We start from the raw sequence: 27,038 nt of genomic DNA on the forward strand, positions 1-27,038 counted from the left end.
ATTATTCAGTAAGTCACATGATGCCCGTCAATCACCTGCAGCGTTGTTGTGCTGTGCCCGCCGCCATAATAGCCGTACGTCGGACTGACGCTAGACTGACAATTCAAGGTATGTCACTCAATGTCTTATTTTCTCAATCCAGCCCTAGTCTGCTGTCATCTTTATAATTCAGCCATCTTTAACACCTCTGTTTAAGTGACTGACTGAACGATATCTATGACCAGAAAATAACGGATAAATCCCATTGAAAGGCTTTTTTAGATTGTACATTACAGACCACTTCTTTTTTACCTGTGTGTCTTTGTTGAGCTGTTGTGCTTGCCCTTTGCCGTGCTTTAGTTTAGGGTAAATCTAAACGGAAGGATTTTTTTTTCGATTTTAGGGAGGAGTCGTATAAATGAAAGCGACAGCTGCCGTTTTGAAATCTTTTGTGTTGATATTATGGTCGGCCCAGTAGTTAACACGACTGGGTAGTGGGATTTGCGTTTACCAAAGTGGAGCTATACAAAAGGAGAAAATCCAACACACGATGTTAAACAAACTTAGGCCTCGCCCGATCGGCATGCAAGTGTGCCATTGCTACTTGCGTACATCGTAGTACACATGGGTTTGTGCAACATGATTGTGTACATGTACATTGATATTGTAAATGTACATAAATACATGTACTGAATGATGTACTGAATGCACACATGTACTGAATGATGTATCGTCAGTCCACCTAAAATGACGATATGTTTTGACGCACTCGCATTCAATTTGCGTTGGACAACGTGCGCGCGTTGCAAGTGTTATCTGCGTCAATTATGGTGACTCGAGGATATATCATTAGTTTTATGTTTACCATATTACATGGTACACAAGAAACAGTTGTCGCAGATCTGTGTTTGTACTCAGGCGTGCAATTTTGCTTCAGAACCGCTGATTTCCTCGTGTTTTTAATTCTCATGAATGTCAAATGTTACAAATTGAAAGACACTGTACAATGTCTTGATTATAGTTTGGAATTTGCTTGTTTTCCCCTAAATTCCCAGTTGCGCACCAGGCTGTAGTGTGTACAGGTCATGACATGTCCTGGTGGTACATACCGCAACAGCAACTTGCAAGTAGGCCTGTTGCAGCGTAACTAGGAATCAACGGATTTGTAAATTTGGTGCGCCGAAACTAGGAATTTCACATTTGTATTGCATTTGTAAATCCGGTGAGGTACGATATCGTTCACGAACATAACATGGCACGGCCGGTAAAACAAGGACTATTTTCGTTACTACATGTATTTATTAATGGAAGGCCCCAAAACTTAAGTATTTGGTGTTAAGAAAATTTAAGTAGTTAGGTCAAGCAAAACTATTCTGAGACTGAATGATCACTAGTGGCCATAGAGCAACGAACAGAGTCCGGTCATACTAATAAAGTAATAAGCGTCAACACAGCGTCAACACCTCCAAAACGCATTCAAATTGACAAAACCAGTGTTCAAACCGTAAAGTATGGGCAAAAATGAAATTGTGGCTTAAAATCAATAGGTCAAATGTTTAAAAATTGCAATTTTCAGTTCAAGAAAATTGTCTCTCCGTGCAGCTCAAAAAATTGGCGGCCATGTTGGTTCAGGGGCAGCGCGGATTACGTAACGGTGGTGATAGCATTATGCAATAAATCAACAGGGCGGTCGTTACGTATGAATCCGCATACGACATGATAATTTCTTTACCTACACACCCATATCTGAAATGGTGTCGTCTAAGCTCCGTGCGGAGGCAAGATGGCGGACAACGGCCGTGGCTGCTTGAGTTATTTTTTTCGTGAGAAAAATCTCCATTTCCATAAACGAAATGTAACCTCTGACCCACCTAAAATCTCTTTAACTCTAAACTTTACAGTTTATACCTTTTTTTGTCAATATAGAATGCGTTTTGGAAGCGTTGACGGTGTTCATGCTTCTGGAATGTGTTGACGCTGTGTTGACGCTGTGTTGACGCTTATTAGTACGACCCACAGAGTCGGCCAATTCTCCGCGCTGCCATGATGTACTACTAGACTTGTTGCCAGTCTGTGTACGGTACTAAAAAAAAAATAAGAAGAAAACCGTGAAATCTCGCCGGTGCAACTGAGTATTAATTATGTTTTTATAGTTAAAGACGTTTCCCCGTTTATTCATTGGGTTTCATTCTTTATTTTGTATTATGTTTATTTTGTATTGACTGTCTAACTGATCCATTGAGTAAGCCCCCTATATATCTCCTTCAGTCTTTCCAGATTCGTGCGGATCTTTTCCCTTCCTTGTTCGATTTGTACAGTTCAAGATTTTTATTTCCATTCATTCATTGGTTTCACTCTTTTCGTTGCCTTGCATTTTTCACACTGACTGTCTAAGAATTCCACAGAATATTTGTTTTATTATTTTCTTAAATTTTTCGAGATCCGATATGTGAATTCATCCCATAGCATGCATTGTAAATATTTATATGGTTAGTTTGAGATTTTTATTTCAATTTATTAATTGGGTTCCTTCATTTATTGCTCTTATGAACATTTCTGATTATATGTGGAATGTCATATAATTAAACTATCTTGCATAATACACTTTGTTTAATTTCCCTGCTTATAACTTCGGGCTGGCGGATATTCGTATGTTTTACAGATTTGATAATTTGCGCGGGAATCATACGACGTCTCGGGTGAAAATTTTCTAATTAAAATATTTGCAAATGTTTTAATTAGAAAGCGTTTTTATTTTAAAAAATGAGTCAGCCACAGTGTCAAATTGAAAGCTTTGATTTTACGGAGGTCAAGTGTCTGGAGAAAAAAAAAATTTCAACATTTTGGTGCGGTTGCCCCCCTGACATCAAAAGCTGGATACGCTACTGGGCCGGCCCGGGGGAATGGGGGCCCAGCGAGATTTGGCCAGGATTGTAGGCCTATACCCTACATTGAAATAAAAAGTGTGGCACCATCAGAATGAACAGTTTACATTAAAATACATAGGCCTCTAGGAACCCGCTTTAATATCGCTTCCCGAAGGTCACAGGTCATTTAGCATTATTAACAAAAACAAGAACAGTCAACTATTTCTAATAAGGTCTAATGAACATGGGCGTCGCTTGCCTCCTCTGGAAAAGCAGAAAAAAAATATTAGTTTAAATGGTTTGGTGGATGCCCCTGCCCCCCTCGAAAAAAAAAAATGAATCGAGAATACGCTGGAAAAACACAGGGGTTTTGGCGAAACTGTAGTTTGCCCCCTCCTGACGACGCCCATACTAACGAACTTTTATACAACACTAACAAACTTTTATACAACACCAAATAACCCGCCAATCTTACTGATTATTTCAGATGTGTCAAGTGCAAGGAATTCCAGCAAGACAATATCCTACGTGAAATTTACCTGTTAATTATTTCGGCAAGCAGTTGGACAATGTGAAGAAAAACAACGGGGTAATTACAACGGGTAATCCAAAATTAACACTAAACTTTTTATTTCTTCTACGAAATAATCCACTAGTTCCTTTGTAAGTTGACTACAACGCTAGACCATGAGTGAACTTGAACATGTCATTTTTAAAAGAACGAATTCTGCGGCAATTTCCTTGCAACAAATTGTCCCGTTACTTTGTGCCCTATTACTGCCAATGCAATGTCAAGACCACGCAGAGTATTACGTTTGAACGTGGGCCAGATGGTGGGAAACCCTAAGGACAACACTAATACATTTCTTATGGTTTTTGTCTCATTTTCTACGAAACTGTACTGCCACTTTATTAAGAAATGATAACAGAACTGTTCTTAACGTCCTTAACACACTTCTGTCAATGTTTGTATACAACGTTCACATTGTGAAAATATAGGCATGATGAATTTTACGAAAAAAACACTGGAAATTCCTAATTCTGTTGCAACGAAACTACCAATATCCCCATTTGCGTCATTAAATAACACACTACAGCCAATGTTTTTTTATACACTGTCAAGACCTGAGTGAAATATTTGAAAATATGGGCCGTGATGAGAAACTCTAAGAAAAACAGTAAAAATTCCTAATTTCGTTGCAATGAAACTACCAATATCCCCATTTGCGTCCTTAAATAACTCACTACTGCCAATGTTTTTTTCATACACTGTCAAGACCCTGAGTAAAATATTTGAAAATATGGGCCGTGATGAGAAATTCTAAGAAAAATACTAGAAATTCCTAATTTTGTTGCAACGAAACTATAATATCCCCATTTGCGTCATTACTACTGCCAATGTTTTTTCATACACCTGTACACTGTCGAGACCCTGAGTGAAACATTTGAAAATGTGGGCCGTGATGAGAATAGAAAAAACAGAAATTCCCAATTTCGTTGCAGCGAAACTAGGCTTGAAAATATTATAAATAATATCCAGCTTAACAAAGCATTGAATTTTGCATAATACAATTTATAAGGAGCTGATACTGATTAATCAATGTTACTTTTACGGCCATACAAATCATACACAACCTACGGCGTGCGTTTACCGCACTGACCAAGCGAAACCCAGACTTGGGCAAGTCTAACTAGGCTGCAGCTAGCTGGCTGCGCTGATCTGAGCATTGCCAAATTTGTAAATGCGTTAACGAAACTAGAAATTGCACGACAGAGGGTGTTATTACATAGTTTCGGCGGATTGCTAATATGGGTGTAACAGGCCTACATGCCATCACTTAATGTTCCCTTCAGTGACCTATCAGTATCAGCATCAGAAAGTGATATTATGCCCTGAAAAGTCAAATTTAGCATTTACTGAGAAAAAGGCTAGAAATTTTCAGACCAGTCTCATACTCGGGGTTTACTACCGGTACTTACTACTTACGGCTTAATGGGTAACTTATTTAGGCATATAGCCATTGTGACCCCATATCCTATATTTGTTCTTTTCAAATGTGAGTCGAGCTCTTTCTTAAATGCTGACACAGTTCTAGCATTCACTACTTCCTGTGGGAGAGCATTCCATATATTGATGATTGGACGGGAGAAGAAGTGTTTCCTGTATCCAATATTCTTGTTTAATGCTGGTTTGAAGATCTTCAGAGTGTGACCCCGTGTACTGGTGCTTGATGGGTTTGTGCACAGGGTGACAAGTGATGGCCAGATATGGGATTGGGAATCTTTCCCTAAACTCTACAAAGCTTAGAACTGCTACTACTAGAGTTAGTACCGGTGCTGGGCATGAAACATGCTCACGTGTACAAATGTACAAGTAGATGTTTTAAACTATCCATATAAATGTGGCTTTGGTTTTCAGTCTACCTCTGACTTCATGGATTTGGCCCAGTGTGCCATTCATTCCTGGGTGTCATCCTTCTCAGACTCCAGTGGCAATACAATGTAAAGCTACCCCACCTGAATACTAAATACGGTACCAAATAATTATCCATAATTTCTGTGCATAGACACAATCATGGGTACACATTTGAAAAGCATAATACAGGCATTTCTAAAATGCCTTGAATTATACTTCTGGTGTCTAAATTAAAAGTTGTAAAATACAACAATGATAACAGTAAGAAGGTAGGCATAATGGTATAGCATAAAATATGCAAAGCTGATACAGGGCTTGGAGAGAATGCCAAGTGGTACATGTCGCCCCCTGAGGTGTCCCCTGCCAAAATTATGAAATTTGCCCCTTGCCCAGGATTTTTTTTTTAAATTTAAACCAGAAGAGGAATATAAATGACAATTTAAAAAAAAATTCAATTCTCATTCCCTTAATCCTACGGATTTAATTTATTAAAAAAAGAGCGTCCTTTACCTCCACCAGTCAAACAGATCAAAAGAGGTACCCCCCCCCATGAAAACAATCCTAATCATAACAACTCTGACATGATGATGTGGCCAAAACATGCAGTGCTATTACATTTTTGAGCTTTTTAAATCGAGGTACCCAAATGAAAATTAATGTAGATTTACTAATATACCTTGGAAACTAAACATTTTTGAGTTTGAGTTTTTACCATGAAAAGTAGTTTTTTGTGTGTTATTATTTGCTATTTTTCTACTAATACTGTTGAATGAAGAGAAAGTTTAGTTGTGAGCAAAAGCGGTAATTTTTTTATGAACTTCAAATTATTTGCAGCTAACAAAAATTTTGTTGACCCTGCTTCTAAAAGACTGTTTCCTACCCCTGAGAAAACCCACAATGTCAATCAGTACACTGTATATACCTGCTGTGTGAGAGGGCCGTAGACGACTACAATATTTGAATGAACTGGTGATAATTCGGTTTTGAAAGAGTCCCATCTCTATCAGAATGAATTGTAAGTTTGCAAAGTATCTATGTATTGGACAATTTTTAAGGAACATAAACTTACGGGAAAGGATTACCAGACATACAATGTCCTTTCTAGGCTATCGGATCCTAGTCCCCCCCCCCCCCCAAAAAAAAAATAATAATAAAAATAATAAAAATAAAATTAAAAAACAAGACAAGTAAAACAAAGTTGTAAGGATAAATAAAAAGACATAAAAATAAGACATAATTTAATAATATACAGAGAGAGATAAAACATAACAAAATGCAAAGAAACTTATTATTTGTTGACAATACGATATCATGTATCATGCATGTACATAGTATACCAATTCAATACAATCATGACAATTGCGTGAAAATGTTGCTGTGTAGGATATACCTACAGATCAGCATTACAATTATTTGTTTTCAAACTCTTCATTTTACAAGGGGAAAATTCTTAAATTCATGAGAACATTTCCGTGCGGAACATTTTCAGTTGTTGCTTTCACATGTTGTGACAAGCATTGATTACATTTAGATGGTGAGTGATAGATGACATTGACTAATTTGCCCCAAGCACTGGGAACACAAAAGCTGTGCAAAGCTTTGTCCAAACAGTTTGTAATGAATTCATTTATTAAAAAAAAAATTATTGTCAGAGTATCATCTAAAAATTCTCCACTTGAAAGCATGTATACTGGTAGCTCTTTTTATTATTTATTATTTTTTTTGGGGGGGGTGGTTATTTTTGTTCCACAGTGATTCTTGCTACTTTACATGTATGCATCTCATGGATCATGAGACTTCTATTCCTATGTGCCATTCATGCCTCGTCAGACTGATGTGTCTGGTATTTTTATGCCCCGCGGCGAAGCCGAAGGGGCATACTGTTTCCGCCTTGTCCTTCCGTGGGTGGGTGTGTGTGTGTGTGTGTGTGTGTGGGTGGGGGTGGGTGAGCTTGTCTTACATACGCAGTGTGGACTTCCGAACAAAAGACGTCCACATAATGTAGGTAGCAGCGACGAAGTGTGGACTTGCCCACGTCCACACAGTGTTTCCCCATTTCTGGAAAACAGGTTTAGAGGCATTTTTGGGTTAGGTTTATCTGTAGCAGAATGAAGAGAAACACTAAAGGGAATCATTGAAAAAAAATTGGGTTGTAAGAGTTTTCACAGTTTGAGAAAAATGAGTTTTTCCACTGGTGTTCCTTAACTACACGAAAAGAAAGGAAAGTCCACACTAGGTATGTGAAACAAGTCGGGGGGGGGGGGTGGGTGTGTGTGTGGGTGTGTGTGTGTGTCCGGACAAATCTTGTCAGCGCGATAACTTGAGAAATACTTAACATATGAACTTCAAATTTGGTTTGTGTATTGTTCTTGGTAATCCTAAGAACCCTTTTGCATTTGGGGCCGAAAGGTCAAGGGTCAAGGTCACAGTGACTAAAACAAAAGAAATTTTGTCAGCGCGATAACTTGAGAAATACTTTACATATGAACTTCAAATTTGGTTTGTGTATTGTTCTTGGTAATCCTAAGAACCCTTTTGCATTTGGGGCCGAAAGGTCAAGGGTCAAGGTCACAGTGACTAAAACAAAAGAAATTTTGTCAGCGCGATGACTTGAGAAATACTTTACATATGAACTTCAAATTTGGTTTGTGGATCATTCTTGGTAATCCAAATAGGCCTATCGCATTTGGGGCCGAAAGGTCAAGGGTCAAGGTCACAGTATCTAAAACAATAGAAATCTTGTATTTATTCTGAGATTATAGGGATTAGGGATTAATTCATATAAAACTTACAGAAGACACTAATGCTGTCAATGAATGTTCCATGTGACCAAGGTACATGTACATGTACATGTACGTAAGTTGATGTTAAAAGAGTGGTGTTATGTCATGGGAACAGTCACGGTTGCGGGGCATTTGTGTTTGTAAACACACCTGACTTGTTTTTTAATTAAATGGGTTTGGAAGTTAGCAAGTGCGTTCTTCAAAGTTCAGTCACTGTTTTATTCACATCAACATAAACTGATTTTCCCCTAAAAACGACAAAAAGGAATGCCTAGAGTGCACACATTTAAAGCAGTCCAACATGACTAGCATGTAAGACGGGCTCTGTCTTATTTCTGTCACAATCTGAACAGCGAGCAGGGCGTCTGCAGACCTCTTAGTATAGCATTCACTGCACATAAGCAACAAACGACTTGTGTACAGTGTATCAAAAACAGTAAAACACTGCTTTTCACAACATAAGATTATATGAATCCAATAAATTGCTGATAACAGTGATATGTGTATGCATGTTACTCAAACTGATGTTAGAACCCTAAATTGTCTGCAGATAAATTGCCCTAAAGCGATCATCGGCAGTCATACAAATATGTAACAAAATGTTCCTAAAGTTATAAGCACGATTCTCATTTTTATTATATTGATTTCACCAATAACTTGCAGTAAGGCCAAGACTAGACGCCATGCTACTTCTGTGCTGAACTTAATTGAAATGAGTGCAGCAATAGCTTTTCTACAGCACTGCAGTTACTTTGAACGCCAAACGTAATATTCTGGAGTAATGGGCTAGGTTAAAGCAGTTCAAAGAACATTCAGTTGGATCAAAATACTCGTGCCAATTTCACTCCCCATGATGCGGACGCAAAAGTGGATGTTGTGAGCCAACGTATTCCTAAAATGTTTGCCCCAACTTCGAATCGAATCAAGTTCGGCATGGCATTTAGAACAGTGCCGTGCCACTGCCATTCGGAACGATACCAGTAGGATGATACCAGTAGGCAGCAGCCCTGTCACTGTAAAGGATGGTGCCGTGCGGAACTCAATTTCCAAGGAAAATGGTTCTAGACTACGTGCTGTCGCCAAGCCAAATTTAAAAAGTTGAATTAATTAGTTCGGCACACGGCAGTAGCAGGGCGTCTAGACGTTAATTGCGTCCTGTGCTGCAGTGTGTTTGTTAGAAGAGGGCTCTATGAACACATGTTTAGTTTGGTAACAGTTTTGTTCACATCAGAAGTTGTCAATCATTAGTGAACACACAATGCATGTTATCATTAGGGATTAGGAGCCTTATCAGGCCAAATGCCAGCACAGTTTATTCATCAACACCCAGTGGTTGCAGTGACCTGTCTGTACAGTCAGATGTCATGCCTGTGTGAATGAGTAGGCCATGTGCTGCAAAGATATGCAATGTGAATACTACTAGCTGACTTCAACAACTTGGCTACATGTGTCAGGCTGGAAATAGTACATGTAGCAACATAAAGTGTCACAATTAAATTGAAAGACTGATTCTAGATTTGATTTATTGTTCAACATTCATAGTTAATTGAAACTGCAATAAATCACTACTTTCGTACGTGTATTATGAGGTGTAGGAACACAACTAATATAGGAATCTTTGTACTTAATAATTTGGTTACAATGCACCTCATAAATGAGCTATTTTCATAGTGTGGAATGTTTTATCTTTTTTTCTTTTCTTTTTTTAGAGCGGGTTGCCTCAAAACAGCTACTCCAGATTCCTTGGCACCATGCAACACTCTTCTGCTGGGGTTGAGGTTTCAACCCCAGATGTATCACATATGGTGACACAAGATGCAGCAAAAGAAGAGAGTAAACCATCAGCACAAGGAGTGAGCCAAGTAGTGACAAGTGCCTCAGCAGCTGCGGTGACGGAGGATATTCAGGCTCAACTTGAAAAGGACAAGAGACTCATCTATGGGTGAGTACATACATGTACACTCTACCTGTGCATGCACTGTACATATTTGTGTCCAAGGTGCAAATAATCTATAGTAGACAAACTGTACATGTATTACTGGGGCCAAGGAACGACAGGTTGCATTCAATTCACCGTTTCAGAAATCCAGTCATGGTCTGTGGCTCATGATGGAATTGGCTTATTGGTGTAATTAATATCAGTTAAGTTTATATTGACAGTCTGTATTTTGTATGGAATCAAGAGAAGAGAATTCATATTTAGTATGGCAAAAATGTAACAAATATTTCATGTATTGTTTGATTGTTTTAAGCCAGAGGTTTGTCTTATCATGCAAAGTGAGCAGACCTTGGATTCTGCCAGGTACTGGAAGCATGAGCAGCAGTAAACATGTTGTGTACATTAGCTATCGTTCTTCATGTACAGGAATGGCTGTGCTGCAGACTGCAGGGCACATGTGTGCTTTCATGTGCCATGCACTGGGTAGTTTTCAAATGCTGCAGGTTAATGATGTGCAAACCCGACCCGAAACCAACCCGACCCGAAACCGACTTCTGGCCGGGTCGGTTTGTCCAATTTTCAGTCGGGTCGGGTCGATTTTGGTTTTGTATTTACATTTTCGGTTCGGGTCGGGTCGGGTCGGTTTAGCCATCTTTTGAAAAAACGAAATAAACCGAAATAAACTGAAACAGTTGAGAAATTCAGGTGATGCAATATTATTGACAGTCACTGTGACCGCAGCCCATTGTGGTGTGGCCAACGTGCATACTATCAAGTTCCCACGGTATTAATTTTCTCCAGTCAGATTGGGACTGACAGTGAAATAGATTGTAACAGTTTTCATGATACCGCGTGGTGATACCATGCGTTTGTTCAATAAGTGGAGTTACTCTCGATCAACCCACTGAGTATGACAGAAAGAGAGACGATGGTTTTGCAAAAGAATTCATGCCATGTGGGTAAGGGCAGGCACAAAGTGATCACAGTCTTAAGCCAGATTTTATCTTAGTTTTTTGTCGGGTTGGGTCGGGTCGGTTTAAGGGAGTTAAGATCAGTTTCGGTTCGGATGCGGTTTATTACTCTAATGTTTCGGGTCGGTTTGGCCTGGTCAACCCGAACAGATGCACATCATTACTGCAGGTACTTGATGCCACTTGTATCTTGCATAATTGTTCATGATTCAATTCAACATGAGTTCATTATGGTTTGTTTAACAGTTTGGCATTCAATGCATTTCTAAAACAGTGGCAGTGAAACAGTCAAGATTAGAAGAAATGGTCTATCCTGAGATTTAGAGATTCAGTTGACAACATTTGCAGGAAAAAGAGTCCAAACTAGCTAGAAAACATGCAAAGCTGTGGATAAAACAGGATAACACAAAATTACTGTTGATTGTTATTTCTGATGAAAATGTGGATGTATGAAGAAATCACCAATTTAACAATGGGACAAACATGTATCACTGATATCATAATTAGTATTTTGTATTTTATTGCTTTTCAAACTTACTGTTTTGAAAAATACTGGCAGGTGGTCATGGACTTGACTGCAATACATGTAATTCTTGATGTTGTGTTTCTAGGCACCCTCTTTTTCCTCTGATGGCTCAATTATTTGAGAAGTGTGAGCAAGCCACCCAGAGCACTGATCCCCCAACCTCAGCAAGCTTTGATGTGGACATTGAAGAGTTTGTACATCAGCAAGATAGAACGGGCAAACCATTCTTCAGTAATGATCCTGAAATAGACAACCTGGTAAGAAGATGATGAATGGAACACAATAATTTGCACGGGAAGTATCCAAATAACAGAAACCATTACAAATTTACAAGCACACTGTACATGCCACGGCTCATTTTCCATATGGATTGTACGTCATACTAACAGGATTCATGCATTTGGAGGGACAAAATGGAAATGTTTGCATTTTGTGTATGATCTGTTTGATCTGTTGCCGGTGCACATTCTCAAGTAGGATTCTAAATGTATTTGAATCATGCAATACTCTTACACAATTTCACTATTTATTTGTTTTTGAAAGATGGTGAAGGCAATTCAGGTATTACGCATACACCTGCTTGAACTAGAGAAGGTCAATGAACTGTGTAAAGACTTCTGCCATCGTTATATAACGTGTCTCAAGGGGAAGATGCATAGCGACATTTTACTTCGAGATGACCGACAACCTGGAACAACATTCTCTACAAGTCAATTATCACAGGAAGGTCAAGGGTCATCACAGGGGCCAGAAATGACCCCGCCTCATCCAGTCACTCAACAGGTACACATTCAGGTGAGGTAGTTAGGTTAATGCTGACTGTATGCTTGATGCCCATGCTGCATGATAGCGACTCAGCTTGCCTATGTACATGTTGGTGAGTTCATTGTTGCTTTAGTTTTGTTGCTTCCAATTCGTTTGGTCTAACTTGTTGTTTGTAATGCCATCTCTAAATTAGTGCTTGTGTAGTGTGTATTATTTTACATGCATGCATGTACATGTTTGAAACATGTACACGTGTATAATGTACATGTGTGCATAGTATGTTTTAATGAGCTAATTATACATGGACGTTCGTAATTTGACAGCAAACTTACTGCTTTGTTCCTTTTATTGTGTGAGACAGTGTGAGATGGATAAAAGGCCACACAAAATTGACATTGGCATATATGCACAGTTGGTTGTCATCTTCTTACAGTTTGCCTGTCCCCAACATATGGGAGGTCTTCCTACAATGTTAGAGTACAAACAAAAGAGGGACATTTGGGGGTCTCCGATTGCTGGCAAATACTTACTTGTGCGTGTTTATGGTGTAAATCGAGGACACACATGTGCAACATCATCGATGAATTGAGGACAAGAACCATGATTAGAAAACGTGTACAAAACCAATGAGAGCTGTTGCAAAAAAGTTTGAGTACAAACGAAGGAAAAGGGAAAAGGAACAAAAGAAAATCCTTGATTTACACCATAAACAAACGTGCTAGGGAGTGTGTGCGTGTTCACAAGTGGTTGATGAGTTGATCGGGTGCTTCAGTGAGATTGCCTAAAAATCAGGCCACTCGCCCTTGTATACACTAATTTTGGAAGTGAATTTAATGAATTACATTTACTTGGATGTTCAGTTCTACGATGTGTGTGTTTACATGCTGCTGGTATTTGTTGTGTAGGTTCAGGCATCTCCTCAGCATGTACATCCAGCTACAGCTGCATCAGTAGCAGGTGGCACATACATCATCCAACAACCAAATACACAGTCAGTTCAATCTGGCTCAACACAGGTTAGTACCACTAAATACAATATTCAAGGTTTTACAATAGAAACCTAAAAAATATGTGTGAATTCTACAAAATGCGAACGTGTGATGAAATTTGTGTCTAATTTACAAAAAGAAATTCCACAAGTGAACATTGCAACGAAACTGTTAGTATATGCACCCAAGCAATGAGTACCCTTATATCAGTGTGACAATGAGTAGAATGTAGGTAGAGCCCTAACAGTCCTGAATCCTCCAATTTCAATACGATTTTGCATACCCCCTAGGGAGTTAGGGAAAATAAAACAATCATTAGAGACTACTCTTTATAATGGACCGATCCAGTAATCACTGCCCCATGGTATTCTGACCAATCACAGCCGTGATTTATGTCCGACATTGCGTGCACAAAAGTCCGACATGCGTGCACGCGCATATGATGCGCGCGGCAGGAAAATGCAGTGTGGCATTGGAGAGGAGCACGTGTTAATTTGCCCACGTGCCCAGTGGGAGGGGCTTACTGGATCGGTCCATTGGTGGCTTTTTCGTAGAGTTAAGGTTTAGATAATCGGAAAGGGAATAATTATTTTTACATATAATATTCTTGCCAGTTATTGCTCATCTCAACAGGATTCCCCCATGATCAGAACCAGTCCAAAATAGCTTTTTACTCAACGGTATTTGCATGCCATGTGAAGATTTACATGCATTTCAGACCAAACATGTACAGTGTTGGATATTTTAGTCAGTGAATACTACTTTTTGGGGATTTAAAAAGTAGCTGACAGTTCAATGCCAATAAAAATAATTCCAGCATCACCGCACTGAGGTGTGTTGTGTTGATTGCCATCTATCCCACTTATGAAGCACAATAGATTGCTGCGTGACAAGCCACATGGATTCAAATCTATTCAGTTTGTTTCTAAAAACGAAAGCGCTTACAAGGCAAGTTGGAGTTGGGCAGTCTTCAGAATTGTCAGAAGGTGATGGCTGGAGTCAACTCATGGGGAATTAGAATCCTCTACGATGTTCAGAGAGTTGATATGCAGCTCAAAATTGTGGAATTGTATGAAGCCCGGGAAGGGACAGGGTGAATTTTTTTTTGGAATTTGCTAATTCGTTCCCACGAATTACTAATTCTTCCGCACGAATTGCTAATTCGTGCACACAAATTGCTAACTCGTTTGCACAAATTGCTTTTTCGTTTGCATGAATTGCTATTTCGTTCCCACGAATTGCTAATTCGTTCCCACGAATTGCTAATTCGTTCCCACGAATTACCAACTCGTTTCCACGAATTAGTAACACGTTCCCGGATGCACGAGTTCGCAATTCGTTCCCACGAATTAGGAAATCGTGCGGACGAAATAGCGATTCATGGGAACGAATTAACAATTCGTGCGAACGAAATAGCAATTCGTGCGAACGAATTAGCAATTCGTGCGAACGAAAGAGCAATTCGTGCGAACGAAATAGCATTTCGTGCGAACGAAATGGCAATTCGTGCGAACGAGTTAGCAATTCGTGCGAATGAATTAGTAATTCGTGGGAACGAGTTAGCAAAAAAAAATTCCACCCTGTCCCTTCCCGGGCTTCATAGAATTGTGCTTTTGAGTCTGAGTAAAGAAACAATTGCATTTTGGTCCATGGCAGAGTCATCAAGCCTACATTACGATTGCTTCCATGTCTACTAGGTTAAAAAGGTCAATTTTTTTATTGCAGCTTCAACAGGCACAGTTTCAAACAGTGCTGAACCAAGCAGGCCAAGTAGTCTATGCTCCAGTCATTCCACAGGGAGTAATGGCACAACAAGGACTAGTCACCCAGGCTATTCCAGGAACTGTGCAGTTACAGAGTACCCCCCAGCAGGGAGTAGGTGCTCAGTCAGTTGTGCCTGTCATCCATGGGTCTACTCCAATATCACATATAGGCATTCCATCATCAGAACAGCAGAATATTACATCATTATCATACGCTGCCACAACGCCCACGATAACCAGTGCAGGTGATGACTATGATGATATGAATGAACTTTTAAATAAGAGAAAACCAAAGAGAGGTGTTCTTCCCAAGCATGCCACCAACATCATGAGGTCATGGCTCTTCCAACATATCGTGGTAAGCAGAGATTCTCTACCATTTCTGGCATAACTGCAGATCCTGGGATTTCAAACTTTTGAAATTTAAAATGAAACCTTGGAAGCTGCATGTACATGTGGATGCTAGCAATGTGCAAATGTCTTTATTTTCCATTATTTAGAAAGAACATGTGCATTTAAATATTGAGTGGCTCAGAGTGGAATGGGAGGAATATTATCGCAAGGTAAAATCTGGACTTTTCCATTTCACGAGGCAAAGCTGATTGAACTGGAAAATTCTAGATTTTACCGAGTGATAATATTCCTCCCATTTCACAATTTAAAGCCACTCAATATTTGTTTTATATAACTGACATATAGATCCTTGTCATTTGATATATTTGCACTTCTATTTCAATACAGAACTGGTGGAAAATGTATTTCTCTCTTCCAACCACGAACATGTTTGAACCCAACTTTGTAGCACTGGTTCTTTGGAATAATACATGCTACACGCAACGCTGAACGCTTACACCAGTATGCATTTGCACACAAATACCGCATCATGAAACAAGAACGATCCTAACTGTTGAATAGTATTTCCCATTCCCCATGGGCGAATGGGACTTTTTGAGCCCCGGCGTGAATGGGAGCAATAACGAATGTCACGTGATGTGAGTTCCACCAATCAAATGACGAGGATCTGTATGTCAGTTATATAAATTATTTTGTCATGTACTGTTCAGTATACACTGCGTCCCAGAAAAAGTGGGCCTTGACAAATCAGCTGCCATATCTAAACAAATATTCATTTTAGACTAAATTTCTTTGGTGTTTTTTTCATGCTGTTGATGTTGTTTATTGCCTGTGGAAAAATAAACTGAATTGATTGAACAATTTTAAAGCCATGACTTGAGCTTCATAAAATCAAAATTTATACTTTTTACGGTATTAGCTTGTATTAGCGTGAACATGTATCACACACGTTTCACATGCAAACACGATGAGACTACAGTATGTCTTTATTTCTTAACACATTTATTTTTTACGTTCATAAATAAAATCTGATTCTGATAAAGTTAAAATTTGCCCCTTGAATACATGTAGTCTCTTCTTGTTTGCATGTGAAATGTGTTCGTGTGATACATGTTTGTGGTCTCCTCTCTCCACTAATTTACCAGCACAAGCTCATGCCGCAAAAAGTGTACATTTTGATTTTATGGAGCTCTTACATTTCTAGTCATGGCTTTAAAAGTTTTCAATCGATTTTGTTTATTTTTCCAAAGGCAATAAACAACATCAACAGCATAAAAAAGCATCCAACAAATTTAGTCTCACATGAATATTTGTTTAGATATAGCTGCTGCTTCGTCCGGGCCCGCTTTTACTGGGACACACTATATGTACATGTACGTGATGATGTGCTCTAAGTTCAGAGCTCATAGCTCCTAACATGCCTGGTTAGCCACACGTGTTTGGATTCCATCCTGACCTCTGACTGTGCTCAGTGATCTGTGGCATATCACACAGTGACAAAGTGCATGTCAACATTTAATATTTGTGTACCCTTACATGCCCCTATTGGTGTGGGCAACTGGTCAGGGAATGAACATAACTAAAATGATTAATTTTCTCTATTATTTTCAAAACAAACTCCCCCCCCCCCAAAAAAAAGGGCAGAGTATCTTTTATAGTGCATCAAGTAATTGTCCGAGATGCAGAGTGTCTTGAATATTGAGTGTTGTCTGGGTAGCTATCTGATGAGCAGAATGTAACCATGATAAGGCTGTCATAGCTTCTCTTTGCATGGTTACCATGGAAACTTGTAATGCTGGTTATCTGACCGTTTCCCCTTTGTTGCTAGCATCCGTATCCAACAGAAGACGAGAAACGAATGATTGCAGCACAGACAAATTTAACCTTACTACAAGTCAATAACTGGTAAGACATTTTCTCAGTCGTTGTTATCCCACAGAAATAAGCCATTAGGGCTGGTATGAAGATCCCATATTCAACACACAACAACATCTTGACGTAAGACTAGTACTCACTGATTGACTCAATGCAGTCACTTCCAGAAGTCAGATAGAGAAGACATTAGATGTGTTTTTTGTGTGTGTGTGTGTTTGATGTTGTATAGATATTGTATAGTGCAAGTGAATACTACTTTAAATTAACAAAATGTTCATTTTAAAATATTTTTGATCTCAAAATAACCTTTGATGTAGATAATTGCTTGTAAAAACATGATATGTACATGTCAATTGCGCTATTTTTTTTTTCAGTCAACAAGGCTTTGTCATGAAAAAAAGCCAGGTGTTAGATGGAGATAACAGTTAACACTATTTCTGAATAGTATTGAAAGATTGTCACAAAGATAATATCATAGTTTAGGCCCAAAAAAAAAAGTCTCTGGTTTCTGGTATGGAGCTTGCCCAAAAAGTGGTGCGGCGACGCGGCTTTTTTTTTTTACCTGATTTTTTTGCTTCAAATGTCGGCTGAAGACTGCAAATGGTGCCCGACTAAACTAAGTGCAAATATATGGGAGTCCAGAGAGGCCACATAAAGCTTATTCTCGACCATAACCCAATCTAAAAACACGTTAAAATTGTGCAGCAGCAGGATGACAGTCAAACCAGTGAGTTTGGCGGTTTTGAGACATCATCTTTCATTGAAAAAAAAACTGTTTCATTTTGCCGATGCGCATGGCTACAGCGACGCGCGCGCATACCAGAAACCGGACACTTTTTTTTTGGCCTTAGTCTGAATTAAGCTGAAAGTTGCGACTAGAACTGAGATGGCATTTACATGTACACTTGAATTCTGTTGACTCATGAAGGCTTATCGTTAAATCAACAGCCTGTGCTAGGTCTTGAGGTATATGTGTTAGATTATTTCTTTTCAAATGAATAGTGGTTCTCTTTTTTGGATACATGGTTTTGACTATTCAGCTGAGAGCTTTGATGTCTTTTCACAAAAGACTTTTACACCACTGCACTGCATATTACAATACTTACATCTGCATCTTTACATTGACAGCCTCAGGCCAATTTGACACAACAAAATGAAATACGTGCAGTGAAAGCAAATTTTATATATTTGGTACAACTCCAGCTTAGGCCTTAATGCACAAAGTTTGTGACGTTTCTTGCAAGAATTGTTGTGGTAGACATGCAATGTAGCTTCATTCTCTAAAAACACTGTTGACATTTTACAAAAAGGTACTTTGATGTTATTGATACATCATGCTTTTGTTGTTACGGACGTTGCATTTTGAAGTAACGGATGTTACATATCTGAAATCAACTTCACACACGTGATAAATAAATACATTTAACCACTTTCTTCTCACTGGCACACCACTCAAATAAAAATTTTCTTGTCCCCTTTCATTTGATACCACATTTGAGGTTGTGATGCTTGTACATGTAGTTCTCAAGATTTCATAAATTTCCCACTTTTCAGCCGTTCACTTTCTCATGGAAGGAATGTTTGTTTTGGGGTGTTGTCAATTCAATATGGGGTTTTGCCCTTCATCAACGTAGTTTTATAAGCATTGTATACTCAAGTGCTGTCCCAAATGATTGTGAGAAAAGACTACTGGGGTAGGACGTGAACCCATTGCCATACCCACCAGTGCAGACCACCCAGGTAGGCTCAGTGGTTGAGTGGTGGGATGACCGGGAGGTTGAGGGTTCGAGGCCTGCTCAAGTAGTTGTTTTCTCACAATCACTCGGGACAACACTGAGTATACATTGTTTATAAAAATACATCGGTGAGGGACAAATCCCAATATTGAACAAAACAATTGTCGACTGTTGTGTTGTGGAATGTGGGGTGATTTTGTATTAAAAAGTCAAGAATTGATACGTTTTGAAAGTCCCTGGGATATCTCCTGATGCGTGAATTTCATACCTAAGATATTCCATCTACAGAGACCAAATGAGTTTTTTTATGGCTGTTTATGTGATATGTTGGGTCAAATTAAAGGGATTTGTTGATTTTGTTAAAATGACTTAGAATTTAGTCCCACACGACACCAGACTTTTCCCATATGACACAAGTACTTTTCTGCTGTACTATGATAACACAAGATGATTGGACTTGTTCACAGTCAGTGATAATATCAACTAGCCATTTTGACCTAAACTGGAATGTCTGATTAGAGCACTATTTCGTACAAATTATGATATTATGTCCTGCACGACACCTCTTGCCTGTCCCGTACAACACGCTGGCCTGAATTTTGTAAACTTTTCCTATTCAATAAAAACAAATTTAACCGAGAGATCCTAAAATATCTGACCTTTGTTTAAACATTGTACAATATTTCTATGTTAGTAAGAATTACTCACTGATCAACTCACAGAGACTTTTTTACCCAAATTTGTTGTTGAAAAAGATACATGTAGTGAATTTTCTGCATCCTGTACGACACATTACCGGTTTATTTTTAGCAATATCCTTAAAATTCAATTCTCAGCCAAGTTAATTATTGGGCAGTAAAGCCTAGTGGTACCACTTGAGAAAGTGTGCCCAGGATTCTTCTTATTCTGATAGTGTCTGCGTCATAACAGGCTTAAAACAATCTCTGAATGTCCGGTATGACAAATATGGAATCGTCCTATATGTACCCGGTATTGCGTTTTTAAGCCAATATTCAACATTATCATATTCCACATCACAGCAGTCAAACATTGTAAAATGGTTCAGAATTACATTAAGTACAGTAGTGGAAAACAATCATGAGTAGCTTTTGAAGGCTGATGTGAAGTGCATAATGCACAAGTCTCTTTAGTAGCCGACATTAACTGGTCTGTACTTCCATGTGACAGGGGTGTAATGACACTTTCTCTTTGTCTGTGAGTGCAGTGGCATTCAATGTTCTTTCCCATCCAAAATTTTGCCAAAGGACGGGCAACAAAGTTGGACAGCTGCAAAATGCATTGTGCCCAAAATTTCATTGTGAAAAAGGCTGTGTATTTGTCTTTAACTTGATCACATCATTTTATTGCACATTCAGCCTACTAGCCTCAGCCTCTATGTATACAGTTTTGTATCGCAATGCCTCGTGGCTTTTCAGAATTGCAATTATCGATGTATTGGTGAATTGTTACACCCCTACCATGTGATATTCATAACATCTCATAGCAACCTCACTATAAAAACTAACAGATATTCAATTTGTTTTATCAATGCAGGTTTATTAATGCAAGGAGGAGAATATTGCAGCCTATGTTAGATGCTAGTAATCCAGACCCCAGTACCAAGACAAAGAAAGTCAAGACACAGAGTCGACCTTCCACACAACGTTTTTGGCCAGAGTCATTAGCCAACCTAGGTTCACCCAATACAACGAGACCTAGTAAGTACAACTTACAATCTGTGTAACCTGACGTCCAGATATGTGAGCCATCAATAATACCACCTTGCTGCTTCATCTTTAAACAGCTTATTCATATATCCACTTGTACCATGAGGTGTTGCAAGCAGAATAAGCTGATAATTAGTAGCAAGCCAGAAGGCCTTGAGAGGAGAAATGCCATGTGTCCTGGGTGTTGACACCCTTGATCCAGGTTTCCCTTGGTCTCCTGCTCGCTTTGTACCCAGACATCATGGCAGTGTATGCTCATTGGGCCAGTTGATGCTATAGCGGTGCAAGTGTGCTGTCCAAACCATTGGATCTACTGTTGCTGTGTGTAGTGGTGGACAGATGTTACTCCCACCATTTTTTGTATGTATCTTTTCATGTGTGATCCTCTTTTACTGATCATGTCTTGCGCTAGTATTAATCCGGTCAATTAACATCAGAAAAAGGTTTAATATAATAAAAGAACTTCGAATGATTAACTTGATCTTGTAGTACTTGTCAACAAGAGTTTAGTTGCGTACATGCATTACGGCCAGTTTCACGTCAGTAATCCACTAAGACCCCTCCCTCGCCTCACTAGTTTAAAGCTACATTCCATCATTTGCAGCTATCCAAAAAGTAACTGACGCAAAAAGTAACTGACGTAATTATTGTTAAAAAACATACTTGGTTGAAAGATAGTAAGTGGACTAAACTCCCTGTAAAACGATTCTTTCTGGCATGCTGTCGTTTTGAAGAAATCAACGAAAGAAGGCCTTTCCAACAATGCGTCTAAAGACACATCGTTGGGAAATTTCCGTTAGTATTTTTTATTTTTTTTATTCGGCGAAGCGCGTGCAAGCGTTGACACGGCGCACACGCGGTTTCTGTAATTCGTCAGTTCAGTGCACGACATGGCGTAGCTGCAAACGGCTCATTGAGAATGTGCCTCAGACGCTGAATTCAGGCCCAATTCAAAACATGATTCAGCAACTTTTGATTTGAAATCGAGATTCTAGAATGTTGTTTTTCTCAAAATATACAGCTGAAGCTGAGCTGAAACTTCATCAGGTTAGTTGTGAATGCGTATTTATCCTGTGCGTTTATTTTCTTCGCGCATGCTTGGTAAACAGCAAAAATAACATCTGGAACGTGATGGTGAAGATTTTAAACCACATATAAGGGAAGGTTCGATTGCCATGAAACTTGGTGGGTAGGTAGATAATGGTACTGGTATGCAAAATCCGAAGTGACGTCACGATGATGTCATCGGTTAATTTTTTATGATTTTTTTTTAATATTTACAATTTTATTCTGGTTCCAAAATTGTACACATCCTTTCATCGGATAGACTTCAACCTTGGCACAAACCAAGACCACAATGACAAACTGTGCATTGACAAGTGTTGTCAAGATGACGTCATTGCAGGGCATGTGGCGTCATGTGATAAAGTTATAGTTCAGGAATTATTCTAAGCATTTTGAGCAACCTTTAACATGAAGCACTCTTAAAAAGTGACTGCAAAAGGACCAACAAAACATTAACATTTGAAAAATGCGAAAAAGCTCTGTGTTCTGTTTTCAAACAGACACACAGACTTCTTTTTCTTTTTGTTCCACCCCATATCCCATAGACTTTGCACATGTTTTGTTCTGGCCCCCACTTAACACATAAGACAATGAAACTTAACATAGACAGAGACCTATGTACAAGAGTGACATCATGATGAGGTCGTCATGGGTCAACGTGACATCATCTTAAAGGTGCATATTTAAAAGTCCTATATCTAGAGAACTGTAAGTCGTATTGGATTGAAACTTGGTATGTAGGTAGACGGGGATGTATTAAAGGTAAAAATTGACGCCGTGATTTTATATAGATTTTTTCAATTTTTGAATTTTATCATCCTATCTCTCGAACCCAACATGCTAAATTCAAAACTCTTTTTGTATCAGGTTTGTTAGGCAGTAGATGTGTGCACACAATTTTAAAGGATGTGTGATGTCATGATGACGTCAATAAAAATTTGATTTTTCAAAACACATGTAATGGTTGTCTTGAAAACTGTTGGGTAGATAGATACTGTTACTAATATGCAAAATCCGAAGTGACATAATGATGTCATCAACTGATTTGTTATTTATTTTAGAACTTTGTACATGTTTTTCTACTAGCAAAATTTGACATAAAATGCCATCAGATTGACTTCAAAACAAAAACCCCAGGGTTAGAATGGACCTAGACAAGTGATGTCATGATGACGTCATCAGTGGTCTAATGAAGTCATCTTAAAGGTGTACATGTATATTTTAAGATTTTATATCTACAGAACTGTAAGTCCAACTGGGTTTGAAATGAGCAACATGTACATTGTATTTAGACAGGGATGTGTTACAGACAAAAATGTGGGTGACATTATGATGATGATGTTTTCATGTTTCATGACAAGTCATCTTTTAAATTAAATTCAGTAGCTAAAGAGTTAAAACTCTTTAGCTACTGAATTTAATTTCCCGATTTTTTCACGTTTGTACATAATAAATTGCTGGAAATTCCGCCGCGTGTCGATGTGGACGCCGCCATCTTTAAATGTCTCTCTGTAACCAACCTGCTCAGAATAACCTGCAGCAGACCCCTTCGGCACGACGGAGAGCCATTGGCAGCGGCTCAAACTAGGGTCAGAGGTTCTCCAGATTATGTAAATAAGGCACACGTTATGGGGATACTTCTGTTTATTTACAAAATGAGGATGCGTGAAAAAATACACAAAAAAAATACATGTTGGAAAAATATAACGACTAGTTGAGACAAAAATTATGACTTGTCTTGAAAAACTAATCTTGTGAATCTTTTTCACTAGTCTTAACTTTTTTGGGACGTCATGGGTTTTTCTTTTAAAAAATCAGTCATGAATTTTGTTGCATGAAAACAAAAATGTCTCATGACACAAAAATCAGGATGTCACAACACAATTCATGTCTAGTTCAAAATATTAACGTCAAAAAAAGTTCACATTAGGCCAAAAAAAAAAGTCTCCTGTTTCTGGTATGCGCGCGCATCGCCGTAGCCATACGCGTCGGCAAAATGAAAAAGTTTTTTTTTAATGAAAGATGATGTCTCAAAACTGCCAAACTCACTGGTTTGACTGGAATCCTGCTGCTGCACAATTTTAACGTGTTTTTAGATTGGGTTATGGTCGAGAATAAGCTTTATGTGGCCTCTCTGGACTCCCATATATTTGCACTAAGTTTAGACAGGTAAAAAATAAAAAAAAAGCCGCATCGCCGCACCACTTTCTGGGCAAGCTCCATACCAGAAACCGGAGACTTTTTTTTTTGCCCTTAGTAAACATATTCAGGACATTGCTAAAATCTTCAGGACTATTTGTGACAAAAATTTCAAAGACCTTGCAACAAATTTCATAACTGGTCATGAAAATCTACATGACGCCGCCTAAACCCTTCAGGGCCACAAAACCAATACAACATGACAAACTCTATATTTGTTTGGTTAACCCTAACCCTGCTGAATCCAACAGGATCCAACTACAAATGTACATGTACATCATATACGTATTGTCACAATTTGTATTTGTTCAGCAATTATTTTAATAAATGGTTAAAGAGTTCTGACATCAATCTAAAAAAAAAAATCCACTCAAAAACCATTAGGATGTGCCATCAAAATGGGTATATAATTTGCAGTATGCATAATAATGGTCAGTTTTGAAGAGGCCCCCTACCCCCCCCCCCCCCTTTGATTTTGCAGAGGTCTAGTGTGTGGAGAAAAGAAAAAAACATCTACGTTTCGATGCGGATGGACTGTGTGGTGAGGATGGGGCAAGGATGGGTTATCACCTGTGCTTTTCAAAAATAATATACATGTATATTACTTTCATTTCAGGTGGTGACACTGCAGCTTCAACAGAACTTGCATCATCGGTTCCAGTAGAACAGATCACTTTATCAGGGGAAACACTCTCATCAATGGTACGGGTACATCATTCCTCATCCTCCTCGCCCCAGCTAGACGGTATGTCAAATGGAGAAGGAGGTCCCCTTACAGAAGATGGAGACAATGGCTCAGAATTATCCTCCAATGATGGTGTCATGGGATTAGACAGTGATGAAGAGTCCTCATAAAGGAACAGTCAGATTGGTTTCTGCTATTTCATGAAGTGATGGATTGGGCTGTTATGAGCATTGCTGCTTCACTCTTCACAGTCTTGGTGGTGACACTGTTGGTCCAGATTTGTGGATAGCGGTAAGGAAATACATGCTGCTCTGCTTGACATGGATTCAGTCAGGTATCAAAAGCTTCAGTGTCAACTTTTTAAGGTTTGAACTACAGCAAATAGTGTCTTTTTGTATTGGATATTGAAGTGACTTTGTCGATAGTGTTAAATTAATATGAAATTTTGGCAGATAACAATAAGACATCTTAGAAACTGAAGTGAAAGAGATTGCAGGGCCAGGTGTCTGTTTTGGATGGTACATGATTCCAGACACCATATGCACTCCTATGGCAATGGGTTCTTTGTTACTGGTCTGTTAAAGTTCCAGATTTGTTAACCTGCTGCACTGCTACATCGATGGCACTGTAACAAATGCCGCAATAACCAACACTAATGTGCTGATCATTTGGCAATGAATTTATCTACAAGAAAAATTGCTGAGCAGCGATAACCAACTATCGCTATAACAACCAACCAGTATACCTAACAATCTCTTGTGAACACCAGTTTGTTTTAGTAACATTGCATACACAGATATGCAAGAAGGTATAAACTACATGTATCACTACGTACGTATTGTTGTTTGTATGACACTCATGTCTGCAGTCCAAATCTTGAACATCAGTTTCTGAGTACATGTACATTCAATCTATGTCAAAATATTCTGTCAATTTAACTGCACTTCTGTAAGCATCGTTAATATAGGGAGTCAAAAAACTAGGGAAAAAAAGTCTTGATTCTACCAGATATGCTGTTGAGGAACATGCATGTATTAAAATGGACCTGAAGACCCTATAATGCAGACACATGTCGGGCTCGTTACTGCAATCTGCCCAAAGGTCTCAAGTCCTCAAGTCTGCTGCTGCTCCACAAGTCTGTAGCTGCTTGCTTTGAGTGAGTTCAACATCAAGTACAAATATATCTTGGGCAAATATTGAGTATTGACACACACGTGTATACCTCATGATTCAATCAATGTTCTGCATATTTATGGAAAGAATGGCTTAACTACACTGCAGACCACTGTAAAGCAGAAATTGATAATGTGTGGAGAATTCAAACTTTTAATGACTAAATTGAATAAAAAACATCCAGACACAAGTACAATAAAAGACAAAGATAAATTGTAGGTTCTTTTTTGGTCTCATTTATAAATGTCCTTTGTAATAGGCTCTGTGGCTGCACTGTAATTGTCATTCTAAAACAAACCCCCTATTTTTTTTCTTCAAAAAGGTGATATTCAATGCATTCTAGGTGTTAGAAATATGATAAATACACAGTACTACCAAATCTACGAAGTTTTGTAAAAAAATAAAAGAAAAAAACAATAAAAAAGAGCCCAATCCTTGTAGAATAAATACCCGAAAGCACTGAACAATATTTAACAATAAATAATTTTACCAATTACTCTTGTCTTTGTTTTATGCATTAATTATTTCATACGTTCTGCCAAATTTGTTTTGTTGACTGATTTTCATTCACAGAATTTGACAATACTTGTAACTTGTGATTACAGAAAGGAATAGTAACAAACCAACAGATGTAAAACTCACACTTATGGGCGTGGTGAATTGGTTGTCACATATTGCAGGTGGTTACATTGCACCTAAACCACCTGGCCTTGCATTACTGTTCACCATACTACATTTCATGGGTTGTCTTTGTGTTTCAGGTTTGAAAACTTTTCTTTCAAAACATTTAGACTAAACCAAAATGAGAAAAAACCAAGTGCATTATTAAGTGCAAGTCAAAATCACATGCATTAGCCATGCCACAATGAATACATATCATTTGTTATGGGCTTAATCCTTGAAATACTGCCAGAGCCTGGGCAGGACTTGAGGTGATTTACAAAGCCAAAAACTCAGTTTATATGAACATTTTTGGCAATATTAACGCCTTGTTTGGTCTGAGGACCACCTGTGCTGGTCTTATAGTCTTGACATTGCCTGTCTATTTTCAGTACATGTAATGCACCAAAGAACTATCAAGGCTTTGGTTGTCTTACAACTGTTAAACTCTATTTCAACAGTGATTATTTTGGGGGTTCTTGGTTGTGTCACGATAGTTGTTTTATTTCCTTCATTTCTGATATAGTTGATCATATTTTCATTAAAGGAAACATACTGCAAAGTGT

General features: G+C 38.5%; 1 protein-coding gene across 5 annotated transcripts; it reads left to right on the forward strand.

The window, feature by feature from the left end:
• LOC119722023 (homeobox protein PKNOX2-like) lies at nt 1-27,038 on the forward strand. Of its 5 annotated transcripts, XM_038192001.1 has the most exons (10): nt 48-108; nt 3,334-3,435; nt 9,755-9,987; nt 11,567-11,738; nt 12,025-12,276; nt 13,152-13,262; nt 14,961-15,356; nt 17,181-17,257; nt 20,518-20,681; nt 24,571-24,809. In XM_038192001.1, exons 3-10 carry the CDS (start codon nt 9,797-9,799, stop codon nt 24,807-24,809), a joined length of 1,602 nt encoding a protein of 533 aa, XP_038047929.1. In that variant the 5' UTR covers nt 48-108; nt 3,334-3,435; nt 9,755-9,796. The 5 variants fall into 5 exon arrangements, with proteins under 5 accessions (XP_038047927.1, XP_038047932.1, XP_038047929.1 ...); XM_038191999.1 differs by lacking the exon at nt 3,334-3,435 and having other exon boundaries at nt 1-108; nt 24,571-27,038; XM_038192004.1 differs by lacking the exon at nt 3,334-3,435 and having other exon boundaries at nt 1-108; nt 12,025-12,264; nt 24,571-27,038.

The sequence above is a fragment of the Patiria miniata genome, unplaced genomic scaffold (genome assembly GCF_015706575.1).
Source record: "Patiria miniata isolate m_02_andy unplaced genomic scaffold, ASM1570657v1 HiC_scaffold_14, whole genome shotgun sequence".
NCBI lineage: Eukaryota > Metazoa > Echinodermata > Asteroidea > Valvatida > Asterinidae > Patiria > Patiria miniata.

What these genes read in the sequence shown, in the direction of transcription:
- LOC119722023 (XM_038191999.1), top strand. Translation starts at nt 9,797, where the DNA reads ATGCAACACTCTTCTGCTGGGGTTGAGGTTTCAACCCCAGATGTATCA. An exon ending in TTACTACAAGTCAATAACTG is followed by an intron (nt 17,258 to 20,517) that starts GTAAGACATTTT and finishes TTATCAATGCAG; the next exon opens with GTTTATTAATGCAAGGAGGA. An exon ending in ACCCAATACAACGAGACCTA is followed by an intron (nt 20,682 to 24,570) that starts GTAAGTACAACT and finishes CTTTCATTTCAG; the next exon opens with GTGGTGACACTGCAGCTTCA.